At 38.5% G+C, this 26,042-nt stretch overlaps 1 protein-coding gene across 1 annotated transcript; it reads right to left on the bottom strand.

The window, feature by feature from the left end:
- Positions 1-2,262: 2,262 nt before the first annotated feature.
- Positions 2,263-6,510, bottom strand: LOC108701005 (monocarboxylate transporter 4). The gene is made up of 5 exons (XM_018235117.2): positions 6,314-6,510; positions 4,919-5,160; positions 4,597-4,740; positions 3,574-4,359; positions 2,263-3,257 (listed from the first exon to the last, which is right to left on the bottom strand). Exons 2-5 carry the CDS (start codon positions 5,139-5,141, stop codon positions 2,935-2,937), a joined length of 1,476 nt encoding a protein of 491 aa, XP_018090606.1. The 5' UTR covers positions 5,142-5,160; positions 6,314-6,510; the 3' UTR covers positions 2,263-2,934.
- Between the last annotated feature and the right edge of the window lie 19,532 nt (positions 6,511-26,042).

The following is a 26,042-nucleotide window of genomic DNA, read 5'->3' as shown; positions in this document are numbered from 1 at the left end:
GGGCAGATGTGACATGGGGGTGGAGGGCTAGAGCAGATATAACACTGACATTTTTGGGCACAGGTGTGACATTGGGAGGAATGCAGGGGCAGGTCTGACACTGATGGATATGTTATTGGGGAAAATATCGGGGCAAATATGTCTTTGGGGGAAATGCTGTGGCCAGATTAGTTTATTGGAAAAATATTGGGTGGCAGATGCCATTGGGAAAACACTGGGGGGCAGATGTGTCATTGGGGAAAATATTTGGGGCAGATGTGTTATTGGGCTAAATAATGGGTGCAGATATGTCATTAGGAAAAAATACTGGGGGGCAGATGTGTCATTGAGGAAAATACTGGGGAACAGAAATGTCATTGGGAAAATAAGGGAACATATGTGTCAGATATACTGTGGGACAGATGAATCACTGGAGAAAATACTGGGGGTGCAGATTTGTCATTGTGGGAAATTACGGGGGAGAGACACAGGGCAAAATACAGGGGACAGATGAAACATTGAAGTATTGGTTAATATTGGAATAATGTTTTGTTAAACAGGTGTGGAATTTGGGGTGTTGCCAAAAGTGGGCATGGCTTAAAAAAATGTTGACGCGATATTCGCGCCAGGGGTGTTGGGGCCCGCTAGTTGACTTTTTGCCCAGAGCCCACCAAGGCTTTAAAAAGGCCCTGGCTCCAGGTCTGGAGTAGGTGGTGCATGAAAGCAGAAAAGTAGGGTGGCCCCGAGACAATTCAGCAATGTCTCTGCCTATATCTCTCTCTTTCCCTGAGCCACTTCTGCTGCCAGTCTTGCTCAGTCCAAATCTGCTCCCTGAGCCAAATTTATAGGTGCAGAGCTGGGTTATGTCACGCTCAGCATCATATATATATATATATATATATATATATATATATATATATATATATATATATATATATATATATATATATATATATATATATATATATATATATATATTTACTTTGAAAGCAGCTAGTAAGTTGCAGGTAAAACGTATTCGTCCCTTTTATAAAATGTATAATGAAACCATAGAATTCTTAATGAATCAAATGAAAATTGAGCATAGGACTGGCCAGATATGGGATGACTTTGACGTAGTTGGCCAGCTTAAATATATTGCAATATATGGACAAATAATCCCTGTTTTGTTTAAAGGGTAAGGCATTTTTCAGTAGCAGTAGGCACAAAATGTCTCTGTCTTAAATATATTGATAATGGGTTGAGTGCAGAGGAATCTTGTATTTGTCTATATATATATATATATATATATATATATATATATATATATATTTATATATACAGTCAGTTCGTATGGACGCACACCTTCAGCCAAAAACTTAACCTGGGTGCTGGTCGAAAAAATCAATATATATCCGACGTTTCTTTTTGTTTGTAATTCCTTGGAGTGCTGTCACATATATATACAGGGCTGCCATCAGGGGGGGACAGGGGGGAGAGTTGTAGGGGCCCAGAGGGTATTTTTTTTCTCATGTGGGGTCCTAGTCACCAATATTTTTTAATGGGGGGCCCTGGCCACAAATGTTTGTTTATGGGGGGCCCTGACCACCAAAATCTTTTTATTTTTTATTTACATGTGGGAACCCTAGCCACCAATATTTTTTTTGTTTTTTTTACTGTGTGGTGGGGGGCGGACCTGTGAGGTCCCCTACAGACAGGGGTGGGGAGGGCGGACCTGTAGGTGGGGCTTGCGGTGGGCCCAGGAAATTTTGTTGTATGGGGCCCTGCGATTTCTGATGGTGGTCCCATTTATATATATATATATATATATATATATATATATATATATATATATATATATATATATATATATATATATATATATATATATGTATATATATATATATATATATGTGTATATATATATATATATATATATATATACATAGACATCCCACTATTTTTATCAAGGTAGATCTCCTGATGAGGGCCAGGTGTCGAGAGATCCCAGAGTAACAAAGTCTGGGCACACCTGATTTAGTTGATACATTTCTTATCTTTGTCCCTGCTGAGCAGAATCTCTGGGTTTCATTACAGACAACTGTTAGAATTGATACAATAGTTACTAATACTCAAGAGATGCTGCTGAGTAATGTATTAACTAAATGTTGCAAAATTGTAACAGTTCAGAGTCTGCTCCTGAATTCCTGAGCTTCCAGACTCAAGCACCACCGACGGGAAAATTTTAAACGTTAACTTTAAACTTAGATTTTGGAAACACAGTAAAAAATAAACAATAGAAAGTAATTGAAAAAAGTCTTTATTTCTGGGGAACAATCTGAAAACAACTGAACTGAAAACTGTTCTAGGCAGTGAAGCAGCCCGCTATAATGTTGTCAAAAGGGATTTGACTTTATGAAAAAAGCTTCTGGGTAAAATAGGAGGCTGACCAAAAAAATATGTACATTTGGAAAGGAGAATCTTTTTAAATAAATTGATTAGACCAAGGAGTGGAAGATTATACCACGCCGCAAGAATTTAGGGGGGCGGCATGCTGCCCAACCACACCCACATTGGTTCAAAAACACTGGGGATGCGCTGGAGATACAATTATTTTTTAAATTTCCCGTGCGCCAATCCCTATTGCTCCTGTTCCCCTGAAGGGGACAGGGGCGGCAAACGATAGTGGGCCTAGGGGCGCCGACTATGTAAATCCGGCCCTGACTCCAATGTTCAGTGAATCAAATTTTCTTTATTGCATACATCTGTGTATCCAACGTTTCCGATATGTACACTCCTAGATATTTGCGTGTTGTAGACCATTGAAGATTAAAGTACTATTTTTGTACTTCAAGTGGGAAGGGATCAATTGGGAAAAGATATAAAAATATTTAGATCAAATCCTACACATGATTCAAATAGATTTCCTATTTCTTGCTCTATTCAATTCCTGAAGGATAAGCTTTTGGATTTCCTTTATTTTGCCCTCTGAGGTATTAACCAAATTCGTTTCACTTTTTTCTTAATCTCTGTTTTGATATTCTCATTCTGATCAGTTTCCTTTAAGTCAGTGGTGAACATTTTCATTTGCACAGTATATAATAAGATAGTTCTCATATTATCTTCTGTCTTTTTACATTCTCCGTTCTCTGCACTTCTTTCTTTACAGTCCGGCTCTTCTCCTTTTTTCCTCATGCAGAAGATATTTCCCGTTGTAAAAACCAAAGATGAGAGCAAAACTTCACTACCAGCAAAAATGAACACGAATAGGTACTTTCCTGTTCCATCCCATATTTGTCCTGCAATTCACAAACATGTAAAATAAGCATTTGGGTTTTTTTGTAATTTGTTATATGAGTGTTTTCATACAGTGCTCTACACAATCTATGATAAATGGCTGATAAATACAACCTCAACCTTTAATAATATTCAAAATGTATATGAATATAAATTATTTTAACTATTTAAGTGGAAGTATAACATTGGTAACACTCTTACAATAGACGCAGTAAAAAATCAAATACCAACTAATATGCTAAAGCTTTAAATAACTTATGGACCAATACCTATTCATTTTAAAGAAATACATTCTTAAAAACCAATCTAAAAAAATACCTGCTGAAGGTGGGCCAATGAGAACTGCACAGGCCTCTGCCAGGAGGACCAGTCCCAGAGCACTGGAGAATCTTTTTGTGCCGACAACAGTCATCAGGACTTCAAATTGCAGCGCACCAATCATTCCATAGGAGATTCCAAAAAAGACACAGAATACAACCAGTCCTCCAAATGAATTTGATATAGAGCCCATCAGATCAGTAAAGCCATTAAATAACATGGCAAAGCCAAATATGTAGGGTGTGTAAGGTCGAATGCGTGGGAGGCCAGTAATAACGCCAAATATGGGTCTTGCAACGATATCAATACACCCAATGATTGTGAGGAGATAAGATGCTGTTGTATCTGGAACTCCACTATCTTTACCAACATTGACCACAAATACAGGTGGTACAAAAATTCCTAAAGACATAATGGTGGCAGCTAAAGTGTAGATAACAAATCCTTTATGTTTGCACACATTGGCATCAATTAACTTTTTCCTGCGGCTTTTCTCAATGTTCTTATTGATGTCTGCTTTTGCTTGTTCCACTATTGCCTTCTTGGGAGCTACCAGTGGCCTCATCAGAGCCCCACATACAGTGCAGTTAAAGATTAATCCTGCCATAATAAGAAAACCTCCACGCCAACCATATGTATCCAGGAGTGTTTGCCCAAGAGGTGATAAGACCGATAGGAACACTGGGCTTCCTGCTGCAGCCAATCCATTAGCCAGTGGGCGCCGCTTGTTAAAGTATTGATTTAACATCATCAGGGCAGGCTGAAAACTCAATGCCAGGCCTAAACCTAAACAAATGAAAAGACAATTATATACTATTGATTATTCCAGGTACATTGACATGATAAACAATAACTGAGAAGAATCTGTCAGTTATAAATAAAAAGACTTTAAAAATCTCAATATCAATCTAACAGCAGGGAATCATCCTGGATTTTACAATTTAATCCATAATAAATCAGACCCTAATTGTTTTGTTTGTCCAGTTATCTTTGCTAATAGTTGTGTGTTGATATGTTATTTACCTGTGACAATGCCAGCACAGATGTAGATAGTGATAATGCTGGTGCAGAATGAAGCGGCCACCATCCCAGTACAGGCAAAGAGACCTCCCAGCATCATAACAGGGCGACACCCAAACCAGTTCACACAGATGCCAACCAGAGGGCCTGTATAAGAAAAAAATGGTTAATTTTTTCTACAATTTTAACACATTTTATAAAGTGTTCAGTTTAAAATATACAGTTTATATTCAACTCTAGCCTTTAAGGTAAGGTAATGTTTTTAGTATTTCTAGCAGTTTTTTAATCAATAAAAAAATGATCCAAAATATATGATCCAACTCACCTGTCCCATACAGCATAGCCAGTAGAATAGAAGAAATCCATGCTGTGTCACTGTATCCTATCTCAAACTCAGCAATCAGTTCATGGTAGAAGACACTGATGGCATTGGGAAATGCATAGGAGAATCCAGTGATCACGAAACAGCCAACGAGGACGACCCAGCTCCATCCGCCATCAGGAGCCTTAATGTCAGATGGCCCATCATCCACAACTGCGTCTCCCATAGTAACACAGTTTCACTACCTATAATATGCAAATATCAATAAATATATTTTTAGAATACAGAGAATATCAGAGAGTCAGTGTAGCTACTTAGAATAACAACCAAAGAGTGCACCAGAAAAATTAGCCAATTTGCTTTTCTGACATACTGATATAATTGCATTATTTTAACATCAGAATTAAGGTTTCCTGTGCTTATAAAAGTTTTAAAAAAAAATCTGAACTTTTTTTTTACTTCATTGTTTCCAATTATAGGGGAAATGGGTGCAAGCAAACATACGGTACATAGATTTCTGTAAAATACCATTTAATGCAAACACTTGTCCTAAATAGTAGCATTGTATTGTGTTTTTTGTTCATTGAAAAAATTCTATAGATACAATGATAACAACTAGAAATTAGCATTATAGGAAATATATAGGAACCAATTTTGATTAATACTAATACTAATACAGTAGAACAGTATTAACAGGAAGTGACACTGGATGGAGGACAATTGCTTCTAACATCTAATCTATAAATAACTGCACATTGCATTATACATTTATATATTTTTCATTTCCAGTTATAGGCTGTTTTACAATTATTGCTCTGCAGCTTAAAGATTCTTTTTGTTTCAAAATGCATCAGTTAATAGTGCAGCTCCAGCAGACTTCTCCACTGAAATCAATTTTTCAAAACAGCAACAGGTTTTTTTTATATATAATTTTGAAATCTCACATGGGACTAGACATTGTCAGTTTTTTCCTAGGTGCCCTTAGCCATATCACTTCAGTCGCTCTTTACTGCTGTACTGCACTGCAGTGTGATATCACCCCCTCAGCATCCTAACAGCACTCAATAGTAAAAATCCAAGTCTTACTGTGACTACTTCAGTTACACTGAATTGAAGAAACAATAGCATATCTGAAAGCAGTTATATCATAAAGTTCTGGCTCTGGAGATGGCTACCTACACACCAATATCATAACAATTCTACTGGCCTAGGAATAACATTTTATATAGTAGAGTGAATTATTTGCAGTGTAAACAGTGGAATTTAGAAATAAATACTACATCATAAAACAGCGATGTTTTTTTATGCTCAGTATATTATGAGGTTTATAGTTGCAGACTTTGTATCGTATACAATTAATAAGAGTGGTTTCAGAAAGATATCTGAGAATGTACTTACCAGTTCTTATTTTGGACAATATCTCAGGTACATTTAATGTAGAATGTTTAGCCAGGACAGCTTCTGAATCCAGCTTTTTAATCTTCTTTAGTAATCCGGCTTTTTTAAAACGTGTTTCTTGACTCATCTGAGAAATGTCCTCCAAGTCTTTATGTTCTGTTTCCAGCAATCCAGAAAATGTAACCTGTATCCAAGCTGAGAGACTTGTTTAAAGACATTTTTAGCCCGCCTCTAAATCATTCTTATCTTGATTGGTTTGCATTTTGGTGATGTCACCCATGACATTATCTGCCAATCTATTTTTAGAGTCTTTTGTTTTCAGCTGGCATGTTTCTTTCTTTTTATTTTACTTTTGTACAAGACTGTAGTAGATGTTTACCACTTATACAATTTAATTTATAGAAATGGTTGATTTAGTACATATATCAGAAAAGCATTTGTATTGTGCAAGTCTGAGCTCACATTAATCAATATTCTAAATTCACATTCCTCAATATTCCACAATCTCTCCTTTTATCACAAAGTCATAACAACCACCTGCCCCAATCCCCTCTGGTGTCTGTGTTGTCTACTGCAAAGCACAGAAAGATAAAAATGAATATGCACAGAAAGGTAAAAATAAATACTATGTTAATACAAACATATGTCTAAGTTGCATTTAAAAAGTAAATGTACCTGTTCCAACTTACATACAAATTCAACTTAAGAACAAACCTACAGACACTATCTGGTATGTAACCCGGGAACAGCCTGTACTGTTTTCTTTTTACAGAAAAAAGGGAAATATATTTTAAAATTTTGAATTATTTGATTTTTATATAGTCTATAGGTGATAATTGTCCAATAATTTTGAGATTTTGGGAAAATGGGTTTCCGGATAACGGATCCTATACCTGTATATTATTTGTGCATGTGACATATTTGGAAATGTAGTTCAGAATATGGCAAAATATAATTGTGTTTACTTACCACGATTATATTCTCTGTTTTTTTTTAACAATTTGACTGTGTTCTTGCATTGTTTTATCAGCTTTAAGTATAGCAAAGCCATTTGCGCTGTTTATGCTTATTTATTCTGTTAATGCTTATGAGAAAAAGCTTTATAAAAGCTTAAGCCACATCAATGCTTTCTTCTTGCAGACACATCTATTAATACTTATAGTTACTCTGCAGGTTTTGGAGGGTATAAGCACACTGGGTTGCAAATAATATATATATATATATATATATATATATATATATATATATATATATATATATATATATATATATATATATATATATATATATATATATATATATATACTACCCATCACACCATTTGGTCCAGAGACCACACTTTTTGACTTAGATTTATGCTATGCCTTATTGAATGGTATAGAGCATAGCCTATAGCCTCATCACATGCCTATCAAAGAGTGGACATTTTCACTCTGGCTAAAAATTCATTTTTTGTGATCTTTTTTTTCCATGGGCTTCTTCTTTTAATCTTGGATGTTTGTCTGCCCTGTACTATGATATTATGTATCTAATAAAAGTTATGTGTAAGATAAGAGTCACCTTTTTCATGCTCAGGTGTTAGCTTTCAGGGTTGGCTATGCAAGTAAGGGTAAGGCTTTTGCAGTGGGGGGCCTTTGGCCTTTATTCCATACATCCACTCTATTGCATTTTTCCCAGGTGTGTAATAGAGATTGGATCACAAAGGTGGATTAACTGGATGAGTTCAGTTGCACCGAGATCCCTGCATCATTTGCAAGATAATACAGGAATAACAACCTGAAGGTGGGTGGAAACATATGGGTGTTGAATGAGAATCAAAAATCACATTACATTAACAACTGCAGTTAAGTAGAAACTGCACATCCAGCACATCCAGGGATTCCTGTTTTCATTTACTCAGGAACCAGCCTGGCATATTTCCTTTTAGTTGCCATTTGGGTTTATCATAGCTGCCAAATATTAGGACATATTTTTTGCATATATAAGCACATGTAAAGGGGACTTGCCAGTCTAACAATTCATAACAATAATTATAAATATTTAAAACATTTTAATTGTATTGTTCTTAATTATTGTATTGTTGGGTTTTGGTAGACTGGCACTGATAATAAGTGTGGGACTCCAACAAAAAGAACCCAAATTAGTACTGTATATCAAACATGTTTGTTAAATTTTACAAAACTGACCAGAGGAGAAACATAACATCTACATTGGGTAGTGACACAGCACCCCTAGGCTATGATTGCTTGCCCTATAGGATTCAGAGGCAAATCATCTTGGCATCATCAAGACAGGTTTTAGAACCAGGTTTCCTGATTATAGGGACAGGCACAACATCAGTGGATAGGTCTCTGCCTAATATAACTTTATGTGAAAAAGGATTCTGTACATAAAGTCTTGTACATTAGTCCTGTAATGTAGTGGCTGGTTATTGTTATAATTAGAGTTATTAACAGATCTATATTCCTGTCAATAAGGAAATTTCAAAATTAATTGAAGCATTTATCAAAGCAGATACATTTGTCAGCTGACCAGAGTTTGTTCAGCTTGGTGTTTCTTTTTCAAGATGCATTTTCACGATCAATCTGAATTGATTTAACTGTAGACCAACACATAAAATAAAAATGAAAAATGAAGATGAAATGGTAAAATGACTCATTTAGGCAATCCAGTAATTGAGAATGAATAAAGACTTGCCTTTATTAAGTTTAATTTTTTCACAAATCATCTCTATCTTCCAGGGGCTCCATGTTTCAGGATAAAACCACTAGACCAACTCTGGTTTGCCCAGAAATAAGTCACAAGTGGTAATGACTCTAGTATGACACTATGACAAGTTCAAGTTCAACATTAATACCTAAAACCTTGTATTTCAGATGCTAAAGAGACAAATCCATTGTGTCTACCATTACTCTTTCTGCTCCTGAATATTAAACCATGTTTCTTCAAATCTGAAGAGATTGTCCTATTTCTCTTGCATATACTCTTGGTGAATAAGGCCCCAAAGAGATGACCATCCATTACAAATTTGAAGAAATCGCTCATATCCCAACTTTAAAGAGGCATTATTGTGAAATTATCTTTTTTATTTGAACTTGAACTAAAATGGCTATTTTAAAAATATATATAATTATTTCAAATTCTTGTTTTTGAGTTATGGGAATTTTCATGTCGGCCTCTGCTAACCAATCAAAATCCTGTTTGTCTGCTTCCTGTAGGTCAGACTGGGGAAGTACACTCCTCCACTGCTCCCCAAGAACCAGAGGCACGCACATAAGAAGACTTTTGTACGTGTTGGTTGTGGGTCCTACAATGGCAATATTTTGCAGGTTAGGGTTTGGTGTGGGTTGAGTTTTTCCTTGACCCGAATATCACTTGCCTGAACTCAATAGTATAATCTCTTGCACCGAGTCTCAAGTAAACTTTGTGCTTTTCCTTTCCACTTTGTTAAATGCACAAGAGCTAAACTCTGTGACTTTCTTTCCCAGTTTTTTCCTCTATGAAATGACAAGTTACCTAAATAACAGCAAAGGCAAGCCACCACTCAAGAGCAACAACTATGAGCTGGAAAAAAACATTGGGCCAGATTCAATTGAGTGAGAAAAAGGTTTATCACATGAAAACTCTTGGACGAGATTCAATTTGAGATGCAATATTTTCAGAAAAATGTATCTCATGGTTTATCACAATAAAACCCTATAGTCTATGGTGAAAAAACTGGAATTGAATTTGAAAAAAAAAATCTCCATAAATTGAAAATGGCCTGATATTTGTTAATTGCATGAGGTGGTCACATCTTGCCATGTGTGTTTCACAATACATGCAGAATGTACTAATGCAGAACAATGAGAGCAATGGCATTTCCAGATATTATAAATTAGTAAAGATATGCAGTAGTTGCACATGTAACAACCATGTCCCATTACTGGGATTACCTTTCCTGTCAAGCACTGTATCTTGTGTCATGTTTTGCACTACAATTGGTACTGAAAGCCTGTCAATTAGTATGAAAACTACCCATCTAGGGCATGGACATTATCCACTATGGGACTGTGGATGACCCTTGAAATATACTTTGGAGGTGCACTTTTTAGTATTATTTTTCTTTGCTTTCATTGTGTTGTGTTTTAAATGTCCATCAACCATTGTTAAAAAAAAAAAAAAAAAAAAAATATATATATATATATATATATATATATATATATATATATATATATATATATATAAATAAAAGGCATATGTAATAAATTTAAAAACATTTTTAGTCACTGCTTATGCAAAACTGCTTGTCTGGAAAACAAAATAGTATCACTATCAGCCTCTCTGGAATATGTCTCTTTTCAGGCAGAAGTCAGATTTTGATTGGTAGTTAGAGCTGTTACATCTTTTTGGTGGGCTCCCTTTACCAAGAAGATTTCTCCAATGTAACCAACTTCGGCACAGATCCTACATGGTGATGGAGTGGGTTATTTTGAAAGAGTGAGCCCTATTATATTTTTTAGAAAAACAGTGCATTATATCTGTAGGATGCTGCATACATGTATATAATAGCAGTTATGAAAAATAAAATAGGAATATACATTGTCAAATGTGTCAGTTTATGGTATTTCAACAATGTAGATGAAAAACAAAGAATAATGTGCTTCATTACTAGTTACAGTAATAGTTACTTCATTACAGCATTCTTTCTTAACTCTGGGTCCCCAGATTTTGCAAGACTGCAACTCTTAGGATTCCCCACCGTATGATAAAGTTACTATTATTAAGGCAGATTTATCAAGGGCCAAATTTTCGAAGTAATGGGAACTCCCATAACTTCGAAATTCGAATTAAAAAAAAGACCAACCTGAAATTTATCCAAATAATCAACGTTTTTTTTCTGAGTGAATAGGCCGTTTTCATTCAAATTTAAATCGTACGAATCAAAGTACAGCACATTAGATCAAAGAAAACTGGAAATGTATTCCTCAGTGATCCACCAGTAGCTTTAGTAAATCAGACTCTTCCACAGACCAATGGAGTAGCCATCTCCACCTCAGTAACATGAAATAACAAGAAAGTCTGGAGAGTCTTTGCAAGTGTGTAGTTTTATTATCGCACTACATGTTTCGGACCCATCTGGTCCTTCCTCTGGTGCATTAGATCAAAGTTTTTCGATTCAAAGTTTTTCCAAAAAAAACTTAGATCTTTTAAAGACTCCAAATAGGTTCTAGGAGGTCCCCCATTGGCTAAAACAGCAATTCAGCAGGTTTTACATGGCGAGTGGTAAAAGTCGAATTTTTAACGAGACAGTACCTGATCAATTTCGATATTCGAATTTACGATTTTTTTTTCAAATCCAAATCGAATTTGGACTATTTTTCGAATTTTTTTAATTCGAATTTCACTTGGACCCTTGATAAATCTGCCCCTTAAAGTGTGGCTCCTATTTCTTCCTAAAGAAATATATGTTTAATTTGACATGACTTTGTTTTTGTTGACAGTGGTATTGAAACAAATAAATACAAAATAATAATAATATTAATAATAATATAGTGGGTACGAACGTTCAGATTAAGCCCAATATAGCCATGCCCGTTAGTGGCATTTCGGGGAAAGATCGGCTCGTTTGGCGATGTCGCCAAACAAGCGGATCTTTGTGTCTATGGCCACCTTAACTCCACTTATGTAAATTCTCCCCCAGAAGTGCTAAAGGCCAGAAGTTATAACACTAAGAGCTGTTATCTCTTTAGCAATAGAGATTGGAGCACAGAGACGGATTAAACAGGCTGAGGCCAGTTGTACTGGGATCCCTGTTTTATTTGCAAGACAATATAACCGTGAATGTAAAAAGATTTGCTAATGAAGTAAAGTAGAAACTGCACATACAGAAACTTTCCAGGGGCTAAGTTTAACATGTAGAACTTATGCTGAAGGCTGTTCCTTCCTTTTTGAGTTCTTTAGCAAGGGTCGAGTTATGGAGGTTTTTTTTTTTTACCTGGAATGGACTGGAATGACCTTTCAACTGGAATAATATATTTTTTAAAGGAACTGTAACATAAAAAAATAAGTGTTTTAAAGTAATAAAAATAAAATGCATTGTTGCCCTGCACTGGTAAAGCTGGTGTGTTTGCTTCAGAAATACTACTATTGTTTATATAAATAAGCTCCAAATCCACAGGTTGTGGTGTCCCTTAAAAAAGGGGAGATGGGAAAAAACAGTATACAAAAATAGTGTAGCGTTCCTGGTATGATCACACACCCAGGGGCATATTTATCAAGGATCGAATTTTGAATTTGAAAAACTTCGAAAGTCGAATTCAAAAATGCCCCAAAATGCAGTCAAAGTTTTTTTTTGGCCAAATAGGTCAGTTTTCTATCAAATAGGTCTGTATTCGGTCAAATTCGAATTGTACGAATGGAAGCAATAGAGCATTTGATCAAATTCGAATGAAAGTTTTTCCCACACAAAAATTAGATTATTAAAAGTCCACCAATTGACTCCAAATGGGTTCTAGGAGGTCACCCATAGGCTAAAACAGCAATTTAACAGGTTTAAGATGGCGAATGGCTCTTAAAGCATCAAGTTGTCAGTGGTTGGCCAAAAATGGATAGTAATAATGCTGTTAATACCCACAGTTCAGTTCATGTGAAACTCTGGTGGTACATTATACTCACAAAAATCAGAAAAAACAATTGCACATTTGGGGGTACATTTACTTAGCTCGAGTGAAGGATTAGAATAAAAAATACTTCGAATTTCGAAGTATTTTTTTGGCTACTTCGACCATCAAATTGGCGAACTTCGACCTTCGACTATGACTTCGAAACGAACGATTCAAACTAAAAATCGTTAGACTATTCGACCATTCGATAGTCTAAGTATTGTCTCTTTAAAAAAAACTTCGACCACCTACTTCGCCACCTAAAACCTACCGAGGTACAATGTTAGCCTATGGGGAAGGTCCCCATAGGCTTTCCTAAGTATTTTTTTATCGAAGGAAAATCGTTCGATCGATGAATTAAAATCCTTCGAATCGTCCTTTGAATTTTTCCTATGATCGTTCGAACAAACGAATTGCGGTAAATCCTTCAACTTCGATATTCGAAGTCGAAGGATTTTACTTCGACGGTCGAATATCGAGCGTTAATTAACCCTCGATATTCAACCCTAAGTAAATGTGCCCCCAAGGGTTACAACTGTTAAAAGCCACCTTCCTCCTTAGTGGACAATAAAGAGAAATGTGCGGAATCATTTTGGTACTTTAATAAATAGTAGTAAAATTGCACTGGTCACATTCGGGGGAATGTAATAAAAGTCGGTAAAGGAAAAATTATTTGCAATGTGAAAAGTTATGTCTTTGCGTGAACAAATTTTGCCTTGCACGAATTTAAAATAGCTTTTGCGAACCCAGAAACTGTGTAGCGTCCACTTCCGACAGTGGAAGACCGTTTGTGAATTTTATAGTTTGCGCCAAAGCGCAGTAAATGTAATAAAACTTCTTACTGAAAAAGTCATTACGTTTGCTCCAATAGATTACAACACCTTCAAGCACTTCTTAAGAGTGCGCAATTAAAAATAACATTTTAAGGAACAATATTACAATGCGAGATGTGGATTTTTATTCTTGGTGTGAATGGTTTTGCACTTTTATTACATTCCCCCAATTGACTTCTGCGTGAACTCTGCAGGTTTTAGGTGGCTATCAAATTCGAGGTTGTTTGAGGTTGTTTGAGATAAATCTCAAATTTGAATTCAAGTTTGGATTATTCCCAACTCCAATTTGTGAGCTTTGACCAAAAATCCAACTTGAAAATTCAAATTTGAATTTACAATTCGAACCTTAATAAAACTGCCCCCAAGTTTACATGTATCACAAACCATTAGCTACCTAGCTAGCTTCCAGCTGTTCCCTATATCAAGATAACAAATCTTAGGCCATTTTTTTATTTGCCCCAAAAGTAGGTAACAAGGGACAAGTATGGCTCATTACTCAAGACTGAGTGAATTTACACTTCAGAAGTATCCGAAAGCAACCACTAAGTAATTAGCATTTTTTAAGCAACTGCAGGTAAAACAATGAAAACATTATTTATTGCTCAAATAAAAATTGTCCCAGTGTTGATCAATGCACTCTGGTGACTTACGTGTGGCTAAATGATAAGATCTATATCAAAATTACACAATTTGTATTGAAGACTCACAGTTATCAAGTTGAACAAGTAAATCTTGCGTGGCTGGCTTCCAGCTGGTAGAGATGATGAGAAAAAATATTGGATCATCTTAAAAGGGTGGTTTAACCTTCAGATAACTTTTATAGAATACATTTTAAGCAACTTTTCAAGTGGTCTTCATTATTTATTTTTTATAGTTTCTGAATTATTTGCTGCCTTCTTCTGACTCTTTCCAGCTTTCAAATGGGGTGTCATTGACTCCATATAAAAACAAATGCTCTGTAAGGCTACACTTTTATTGCTATTGCTACTTTTTATTACTCATCTTTCTACTTAGGCCTCTCCTATTTATAATCCAGTATTTTATTCAAATCAATGCATGGTTACTGGAATAATCTGGACCCTAGCAACCAGATTGCTACATTTGCAAACTGGAGAGCTGCTGATTAAAAATCTAAAAATCTAAATAATTTTCTTTGAAATTACAACAGAAGAACTCCAGTACAGGTATGGGACCTTTTATCCAGAATGCTTGGGACCTGGAGTTTTCTGGATAATGGGTCTTTCCATAATTTGGATCTTCATACCTTAAGTCTACTAGAAAATCATGTAAACATTAAATAAATCCAAATAGGCTGGGTTTGCTTCCAAAAAAGGATTTATTATATCTCAGTTTGGCTCAAGTACAGGGTACTGTTTTATTATTATTATTATTATAGAGAAAAAGGTGTTAAGATCAGAAAAAATAAGCAACAGGCCTCAAAGACAGGTCAAGCTGCTTATGCTCTTAATACTGCTGAATTGTGATATTGAATTCATTTGGAAAATAGGAACAGAAAGTGTTTGCTGTGGTATGTCGTTCTTATCAAGAAGCCATGAAACAATCAAAGACATTGAAAAACAGTTGAAAACAGCTCAGTGTCTCAAGGATATTATGTCTGCAATTTCTTGAGGTTTTTTTAGGTGCTGAGATAATGTCTGTATAAAAAAAAACGAGAAATAAATTAAAATTAAATATGTGATATAATAACCTATATATGAAATTGAATCAAATATGTTCCGTAATCAAAAATGTTGATGATGTTTTGACCTTGGTATAAAATTATTGTAACGTTCACGTTATCGGGAACCTTGCACAGTGATGGGTACCTTCAGACGCACAGGTGGACCCTGTGGATCCCAGTGTTCACCGACACCCTTTTGGGGACCCTGGATTTCTGCTGCGGAAACCAACAAGGAAGTGCGTAACTAGAATCAAGTCCGTAAGTGAGGTACAGGCAGGGATTTAGAAAAGACGTAGTCAGAATCAGGCAAAGGGGTCACGGCAGGAGGTAGGAAACGAAGTCACAAGTCAGGCAGAAGTCAAAACCAGAAAACAAAATCAGAATCAAAATGCTTCGGCATGAACAGAGAACTGAAACCAGCTTGGACACCATCAAAATGGAAGATTGGCCATTTAAAGGAGTTTTAGCGGCAAAAATTTAAATCCGGCGCCTCTAGTGATGTCATGGCGCTCGGCGTCAAACGCCAGCGCCATTCTAGATGTGGACAAGGAAGTGCGTACCTGCACACCAACACCCTAGGAGAGACGCATCGGGAGGTAAGAGACTTCGGCAATCTCCCGGCGCGTCTCACAATTGTATTACACAGTGTGAAGAGGGCCGAGCCACTGTTCAGACCTGTCTGATTGCTTTTTTGCTAATCTGCAGTTTGGTGCACCTTTGAGCATTATCCATGTGTCCAGATGTGGTAATTACGTGGGAGTTTAACTACCGAACTCTTCATCTGGAGTCAGAAGTGTGATCCACCGTACCTCAGGATGGAATCTTGGACTGTCAACCATAATTGTGTACAAAATGGGCTCACAAGGTAAGCTTTTACCTATTTTTGCACTCACTTATTGATTGATGTACTATTTCTGTCTCCCTATAAGGCTGGATTTTAACCGTTCACTCTCAGTTGTTTAAGTAGTAGACGTCTTGATAAGATTGACTGTTGTAATGATTGCTTTAGTGTGTTGACAGTGTTTGTTTCCTATTTAGATTAGGCAGGAAAATTTTGTTTGATGGATGGTTAAGCGTAATTAGTGGCTCTGGTAAAGAAAAAGAGAGTGACCCTATTTGTGCTTGTTGTCAGAGGATTGTCTTTCGCTAGGCCTTCTCAGAAAAATAATGCATTAGGAAGTAGCTAGGGAAAGTGTTCACTTGTGACTTAGAGAATTTTTGAAAAGGTTTATTTAAAGAAGATTTGGTTGGGAACACTGGACTAAGGATAAGGGCACACGAGCAGATTCGGGGAGATTAGTTGCCCCGATGACAAATTGCCTCTTCTTCGGGACCTGCCTTCCCCTACCTTCCCGCTGGCTATAATGAAAAATCACCAGCGGGATGGCACGAGCAGCGATTATTGTTTCTGCAGTCGCGCAAAGTTGCCTTATGAGGAAACTTTGGATGACTTTCGGAAAACGATGCTGGCATTTATTCAGTAAAGCCGGTGGGAAGGTAGGGGAAGGTAGTTCCGGGAGATTGTCTCCGAGGGCGACTAATCTCCCCGAATCTGCTTGTGTGCCCTTATCCTAAGCTGCTTCATTTTATAGTATTAAGATATAAACTGCAGAAGGGGAGATTGTAAGATTACTTGTTATTGATTAGGACAATTTGCCACAAACAAAAACTAGCTCCTCACAGAAGTGTGACCTGAAACCACCTGAGGCAGCAGCATTGCTAGTGCAGTGAGCGGTATTTCGATTGCTGCACTAGAAGAGAGAATTTCCAAAAAAAATTTTAAAAAATGGAAATTCGGCTCTTAAAGTTACCAGAGGTGGCTTTTTGCCGCCCCTGGTAACTGGCCACTCGGTCCCGCCTGAGGCAAGGTTCTCACCTTGCCTCATGGCCGGGGCGGCCCTGCCCTAAACAGCAATAACCATTGCCCCGTTCTGACATGATTCAGTAGAAAACCTTGACTTGGCTAATAATTGGTTTTGCTTTTTGTATTCTTGTATTGGCCTTGTACAACTGTTGTAGCCACTAGCTGGGGAGGGGGTGCCCCCAGTAGTGATATAAATGAGATAAGAGAAGTACCGTATATGAGATATAAGAGAATTAGAGATATAAGATAAAAGAGTTGTTGAAGAAAATGAGAATTGTTGTCTGCTCTTTAGAGCAGACGAGGCTTACTCCCTAAATATGAGTAAATAAATACAGAAACTGGGAGTAATCATTGCCAAGGGAAAGAGACATGGGAAAACAAATCAAAGGTGGTTGATTGTATGAATAGTAGTAAGGTTACTGCTAGAAAGTCGTGTATGTTTCTGTTATAACTAATAAGATGTAAACCATGATGATGATATCCTAATATTTTCTGCTAGTCTGTCTGATCTGTCTGATCACCGTACCCATGTCCATGAGGTATTGCGCAGGTTGAGGCAAAATCACCAATCAATAAATGTGTATTCGAGGTGTTTTCCGGTTAATTTTGTCCCAGCAGGTTTTAGAAATGGAGCCAGCTAAGGTCCAGGCCATCTTAGATTGGGCACAAAACCTCTGATCCAGAGGTTTTTAGGATTTGCTAATTATTACAGACATTTTATTAAAAAAAATTCTAAGCCAGTGACACCCATCACGGCTCTCCCTAGGAAGGGGGCTGATTCCAGTATGTGGCCTAGAGAAGCGATAAAAGCTTTTGAAGTTTTAAAAGAGCCATTTATTTCAGCCCCGGTACTGCGGCATCCAGACTCTGTCCTTTTCTGGTGGAGGTGGATGCTTATGAAATCGATGCAGGGCCAATTTTGTCTCAATGGCACCCTGTTACCAATAAGGTTTATCCCTGTGTGTTTTTTCTAAAAAATTCTCGCCTGCTGAAGTGAACTATGATATTGTTAACAGGGAATTGCTGGCCCTCAAGTGGGCTTTCCAAATGGAGACATCTTGTAGAGGACACTAAACATGTAGTCACAGTCTTTATGGATCATAAAAACCTGTTGTATATTGAATCCGCTAAACGCCTAAATCCCAGATAAGCCAGATGGGTTTTGTTTTTTACCCGCTTTAATTTTGTTATTACAGCCGAGAGATAAGAATAATAAATCGAATGCCCTGTCTAGAAGTTTTGCCTCCAGTCCCAGAGAAGAATCTGAACCAGACTATATTGTGGGTAATGAAGTGGTTTTGGCGGCTCTGAGTCCAGATCTGTCTTCCTCATTGTCTAAGGCTCAGAGTAATGCTCCTGCCAATATGCCTCCAGGCAAACTTTTTGTTCCTTCATGAGGTTATTCTGGTTGAAACTCATGATTCTAAACTAGCTGGACATCCGGCCACACGAAGACCTTCATTTCTGTCTCACACACTTTGGTGGCCAACTTTGAAACAGGATGTTGGCAATTATATAAATTCATGCCCAGTTTGTCAATGTTCTAAACCTTCTAGGTCATTACTTCAGGGGCTGTTACAATCGCTTCCTGAAAAGCCATGGACCCACATATCCATGGATTTTTTATTGTGGAATTACCTCTCTCTAAAGGGAACACTGTTATTTGGGTGGTAGTGGACAATTTCAGTAAAATGTCCCATTTCATTCGCCTTCCCACCCTCCCTTCTGCCAAATGCCTTGCAGAACTCTTCCTATCTAACATATTCAGGCCTGGTTGTCTTCTAAGAATATTTCTTTAAAAGTACCTTCAGCCAAATTAAGTCCCAAATTTATTGGTACTTTTCCTGTATCTGAGGTTATTAATTCCACTTCTGTCAGGTTAAAACTGCCTCCTGAATTTAAAATTTCAGATGCTTTTCATGTGTCCATGTTAAAGCCTGCCAGAGTGGTATGACAGTTTTCTTCTTCTCCTCTTCCAATTTCTGTGGAAGGTCAGTCTGAATATGAAATTCAAAGGTTGGTGGATTCTCGCCTTTCCAGAGGTAAACTACAGTTTATCGTACATTGGAAAGGTTATGGACCGGAGGAGAGATCTTCCCTACCTCTGACGTTAGGGCTGATCAGCTTGTTAAGCAGTTTTTTTCCACGTTTTCTAACAAGCCTAGGGGTCCATACCAGGTTCCCTTACAAGCCTAGGTGTCCAGTGGCCCCCTCTAGGTGGTCCAGCGGGGTGGCGGGGATGCCCGCAGCCTTGCATTTTTTACATGCGCACTTCTGGGTTTGACACGTGCCAGCATCATGACATCGTGCCTTGGCGCAAATTTAAAAATATAAAGGAGCCTTGGGCAGTTACTCATTGCCCAACGTAAGTCTATTTCTGAGTTCCTGGGTGCATTTCTAGTGTGAATCTTCTGTATTTGACCCTGCCTGTCCCTGTTCCTGCCTTGTCTGCTGCCAGTCCTGACCCTAGCCTGTACTTTGATGATTCTCTCAGATCCTTTCTTGAACCTGATACTTTGGTATTCTGACCCGGCTTGTAAACCCGACTATGTTTTGTCTCTTGATTCCGTACTGCACCGCCTGTTGTGATTCTGACATGGCCTTTGACCCTGACTATCAGTGTCGGACTGGGACACCAGGGGCCCACCAAAAAACCTTAGATCAGGGGCCCACCAAAAGTTTTTAGACCAGGGGCCCAGTCTCAGTACTATTTTCTTCCTCTCCTCACTCAAACTCTATTCTCCTAGTCTCTTTTCTTTACATACTATAATCTATTATTCCACCTATTTAGAGACTTTGTGGGACATTCACTAAGACTTGTAGTTGCGCTCCGCAAATTCACTAAAATCCGAAGTTGCGCTCAGGGGTAGTGTAAGGTTGCGAAGTTGCGCTAGTGTTAATTCGACAAGCAAAGCGAAGTTACGCTAGCGATGGTTAATTTGCATACGCGCCAAATTGAAGTTACAATGGAGGTATATGTAGCAGAACTACACAAGCCTGGGAAACCTTCAAAACAGCAAATAAAATTTTTATTTTGCCCTACACATGTGCCCACTGTATAGTTAAGGTGCCATGAGTTAGGAAATGTAGGGGGGAAGGAGGGGAGCCCCAAAAAATTTTCGATCGTTTTCAGCCTCACCCATAATAAAGAAAAAACGCCAGCGTTTTTTGGGACTTAGAAAAAATGTTAACTTTTTTTGAAGCAATCCCTATCTACTCTATTGCGCTTCGCCTGGTCTGAGGTGGCGAAGGAAGTCTAGCATAAAAGGTAGCGTTCAGAACAATGCGCGCATTAGTGAATTTGCGTAGTTACGTCCGTTGCGCAAATTCGCCGGGTGTAAGGGTGCGAAGTAACACTAGCGAAGTTACGAAGTTAGGCGCTTCAGCGCTTAGTGAATTTGCCCCTTTGTTCTCATAGAAATAGGGAATGGCAATGAAATAGGCCAAATATTTAGCAGCATGAGGGCCCACTGACACCTAGGCCCACCGGGAGTTTTCCTGGTATCCTGGTGGGCCAGTCCGACACTGCTGACTATGCTTTGCCCCTCGATTTGGTACTGATTTTGGTTCTGACTCCAGATTTTGGCACTGCCTGTCCTGTGACCATGGCCTTCCTATATTTTTTTCTTTTTCCCTATTAATAAGGCATCAAGCTGGTAAAATAAAGGCAAGGTGGCAACCCTAGGCCTCTTCCCTTTTAGGGTCAGTCACACCAGCTTAGCTAGTGGCTCAGTTCTACCCAAGAGGAGAGCCAGGACTAACTACTGGTAGGGTTGCCACCTTTTCTGGAAAAAAATACCGGCAATCCTATATTTTTATGGTTTTTCCTTATTAATAACATTGTCACCAAGCAGCATTTTTACCAGCCAGGCCAGTGAAATACTGGCTGAATAACTGGTTCCAAGTGTTGCCTTTTACGTGCCTTCTGTCCTGCCTTTGTCCATAGAAGGCAAATATGTTGGTATAAGTGAAGTAGAGCCTGCACTTGCAGATTTACTTCAAAAAGTTTTATTTCACGTCATGTTTCGGGCAAAGCCCTTTATCAAGTGATATCCACAATGCAAACAAGCATACACTAAAAAGAGTCAACCACACCCTCTAGTGTAATTACATAGGAAAGTCCACTGCTGTGGGGAGTAACATGATGAGCCTAGCCCTTAATTAATAGTAATATATCTGGTTTTGTAAAAAGTCCTTTTGGGCTCGAATTAGTTACAATCATACAGTGTAAAAATATAAACCTTTATTCAAGCATTTTAAAATGGTAGTATGAAAAAGCATGCCCCACACTAAACAAAGGGCTGTTCACTCAACGCGTTTCATGGCTCTCGCCACTTCCTCAGGAGCTAACAGACACCCCAAACACCAGATATATATAAGGGACATCAAGCCCCTCCCTGTAGCAGGCCCCCACCCATCCCCATAAGGTTTAACCCTTTCAGTGAAAACCATATGTAAACATGCATCTTCAGACAAAGGTTAACCCCCACATTAATACTCAAAACCTATACAATAAAATAAAACCAAACACAATATAACGAATCATCGTAAAAAGCAATACATAGTATTCATCTTATCTCTCCCACTCCAGATAAACACTGTTGCTAATAGTAGCTAAAGACTCCAAAAAAGTGAACATTGATGTAATAACCATTTCGCTTATGTAATATAAATCTAGAAAGCCCTAATAATCCCCGAAATAAATAAATATAACGAAATGTATCCCTCATTCAACATTTAACTCATTATCAGCATATTAACATAAAGGATACAAACATTATCAGTGTATCTTAATAATGACTCAATGGATTGAATATCCAAACCCCATGATATCATGAACAATGATCCGCCAAGAATTAATAGAAGCAGGAAACCTCCCACTCCCTATTCAACCCCCCAAAAGATTCAGTTGACCTAAGCTGATATATCCAGTATGCCTCCTTACGTAGTAACAATTTATCCAAATTCCCACCCCTTGGTCCCACTGTAACTGTATCAATAACCTGGTAATGTATTTTAATATCCCCATTATGTTTGTCCAGTATATGCTTAGCCACTGCGGACTTAGTGTCCTTTCTGTTCACTGAGGAAAGGTGTTCCAGTATCCGTGTACCCGCTCTTCTTACAGTTTTACCCACATATTGGGCCCCACAGCTACATGTGACAAGGTAGACCACCCCAATCGAGGCACAATTAAAATATCTCCTTATACCATAAGTTCTCCCCGTTGACGTTGATCTGAATTCCTTTGAAACAAGTAGATAATGGCAAGATTTGCACCTGATTCTGCCACATCTATAGTTCCCCTTATACCTAAGCCATGTCTTATTGTTACCACCCCTTCTGGAATCATAAAGGCTTTTCGACAGCCATGACGCTAAATTCCTATTCCTCTTGAACACAAAAGAGGGGTGGGGGTCTAAAACAGCCGCCAATATCGGATCCTGCCTCAAAACATTCCAGTATTTACTCACACTAGTTCTAATGAGTCTGGTGCTTCTATCAAAAGTAGTGCAATACCGTAGCGTACTGTCTTTACGACTCGTTCCCCGTCTACGATCTTTGTCCCTAGCCAAAAGGGCTTTTCTATCCAGCGAGACTGCCTTCTCATACGCCTCCCTGATTACCTCATTCTCATAACCTCGTTCCAAGAACCGGTCCCAAAGTTGCATTGCCTGCACATTAAACCGCTCCCAAGACGAGCAAATCCTACGTAGGCGAATAAATTGCCCTACCGGGATTCCCTTCTTACAGCTAAGGGGGTGGGCACTGTCAGAGTGTAGTAGTGTATTCCTTGTAATTGGTTTCCTATATAGGTCAGTGACCACTGCATCCCGTTCCACTGAGAATAGGACATCCAGAAACGGAATATGTAACTTATGTGTCTCCATGGTAAAGGCAAGACCCTGCACTCTCCCATTGCAATATCGGACAAACTCCTCCAAAGACTCCTCGTCTCCATCCCAAATACCAATACAATCATCGATGTAGCGAAAGAATTTAACCAAATGACCCCGAAAGTGGTAGGGGGCCTGAAAAATGTGGAGTTGCTCAAACCACCCCATGTACAAGTTAGCATACGTTGGAGCGAACGAGGCCCCCATCGCCGCCCCACACTGCTGAAGGAAGAAATGACCATCGAACAAAAAATAATTGGTGTGTAACAGAAAATTAACTGAGTCAAGTATAAAATTGCATTGTACGTCGGGGAATCGAGACTCACCATGTAGCCAATATTTAATCGCCTCCATCCCTAAGGCATGGTTAATAGACGAATATAAAGCTACCACGTCCATCGAGAACCACCTATAGCTTGACTTCCAGCTTGTGCCCTGTATCTTATTAATACACATTGTCGTGTCCCTAAGATAAGTGGGTAGCTGTTCAACTATGGGGCGTAACAATTTATCTACATAGGCAGACAAACCTGACCCCAAGGACCCAATGCCTGCTACAATAGGGCGCCCCTTAACCTGCTCCAAGGATTTGTGCACCTTGGGCAGTGCATGGAATATGGGTATCACCGGGGATTCACACTTCAGACATTCCCATTCATTTTTGGAAAGTACCCCATCCTTGTAACCCTCCATAAGAATGACCTCCAACCGTTCCTTAAATTTAGTAGTTGGATCACGATCAAGACGTATATACGTATTATTATCATTCAACTGACGTAGAATCTCTTCACGATAGTATACATCATCTAAGACCACCACAGATCCCCCCTTATCCGCCTGTTTCACCACAATTGTATTGTCATTACTGAGTTCCATCATAGCCTTAAATTCACCTGATGTCAAATTCTTGCATCTATTTCTATTACTGCCACACAAACTCCTTTCTATATCAGATTGTACCAATTTTTGAAACATATGTATCTGCGAACTTCTAGAGTTAATTGGATAAAAATCAGATTTATTCCGCATTCCCGAATGCTTAACTGCCACATCTAATCCCTGATTACTCTCCTCACTCAATTGACATAAAATATTTAGAGTGCTTAAATCATCAAAATCATATAGATCCGTAGTCGGTACCCCATCAACACTCCCAGTTAACCCCTCATATTCCGAATTAATAGGATCAATCATAGTATCATCAGGGCTACTGAGTATAGCAGCAGAATCATCAGTTATCAATATTCCCATATCCTCAGCCTCGGTATTAGTATTCATTAAAGCAAAATGTCGTTTCAAAGTCAAATTCCTCACAAATCTATTCAAGTCCATGATCAATGAAAATATATCGCTATTCAAATCCGGGATGAAGTTAAGTCCACGTGAAAGGACAGATAGTTCATCTCGTGTCAACACTCTTGATGATAGATTAATAACATTGTTCAAATCACTTACAGTCGATGTTTTCAGTGAGGCCGACCCAGATGCATCCAAACTTGGTAAAAGACTTCCCTCCTCTCCGGTAATCACCGCCGTCTGGACCGGGACCCTCTCCCCGGCCGCCATTGTTGAAACGGCTGCTCCATACCTGCGCCCACCTCGCCTCTTCCTCCTCCTCTTCCATAGCTGCGGGTTCTCATCGGGTCCAACCCTGGCGTGGATTGATGCCTCTGATAGTATGGTTGTGGCTCCCCTATCCAATCGTTGTCTGGGGTCTCGGGGTCCGACCTTAAAAAAGAAGAAGAAGAAGGGGAGGGGGGAGGTGTGCGAGTATACGATGCCTCTGTCCCACGCTCATTAAAGTGTACGGCACGATCTCTTTTGAGTATGGATCGTGGCCCTGTGCCACCATAGGAGGAACTCCATGCGCCAGCTCTCTGCGGGGTGAGTGTTGAATCATTACCCCTCCAGACATACACCTGGCCGTTCTCATAGTCCCGTTTATCCCTCTGGAACTTCTCTCTCTTTCCCGATTTGACAGTATGTTCAAACTGCTTAATCTGTCTTGAAAGAGTATCCAACAAGGTCATATCAAAACCAGTGCATTTAGCCGACTGCAAAGTATTATGAGTGTCCGTAATGTCTCTCTGGACCTTCTCTAACTGCTGTTTGTCATAATCAATTATAAGGCCCATTAGCTTAATGGAGCAATCCGTCAGTACTAAGTTCCAAGCAGTTACAAACTCGGCTGATATATCAGAAAAGGTAGGATACTTTTTAATTCTCAGGCCGCGAGGTATGCGGTTACATTTAATATAGTTCTCCAATGAGGATATATCCCACCATAAACGGACTTCTCGCTTCATATTACGTTCTAATGAACGGAATAAATGTTGTGCATCAGGTAAAGAATCCTCCTCCATTAACCCCTCATTAGTCAATGTCTCTGCAAATACAATTTCTGCTTGCCGCAGTCTGTGTTGATCCACCTTGGTTGCGAGGGGAGGAGGCATATTAGGTAGCATGCAACGATCCAATCAAAGGTATAATAAAAAGTTCAATAACCATGAAAAAGAGTAACAAAAAATGTGTACCGGGTGCTACAACCACCGAGGGATCCTCTTAGGTAGATACAAAACTTGCAAAAAATAGTGGGAGCACTTACCAGGTACTAGGATTCACCTGTGCATGTCACAAAACCGAAGATCCCAACGGTTGCTTCCAAAGAGAGAGTGAGTTTGTAGGTGCAGCACCAAGGAATCCAGGAGGTAGAAAAATTAAAAATATAAACCTTTATTCAAGCATTTTAAAATGGTAGTATGAAAAAGCATGCCCCACACTAAACAAAGGGCTGTTCACTCAACGCGTTT

Source organism: Xenopus laevis, chromosome 9_10L, assembly GCF_017654675.1.
Source record: "Xenopus laevis strain J_2021 chromosome 9_10L, Xenopus_laevis_v10.1, whole genome shotgun sequence".
NCBI classification, from domain to species: domain Eukaryota; kingdom Metazoa; phylum Chordata; class Amphibia; order Anura; family Pipidae; genus Xenopus; species Xenopus laevis.
The sequence above is the reverse complement of the archived record's forward strand: the minus strand, read 5'-3'. Positions and strand labels throughout refer to the sequence as shown.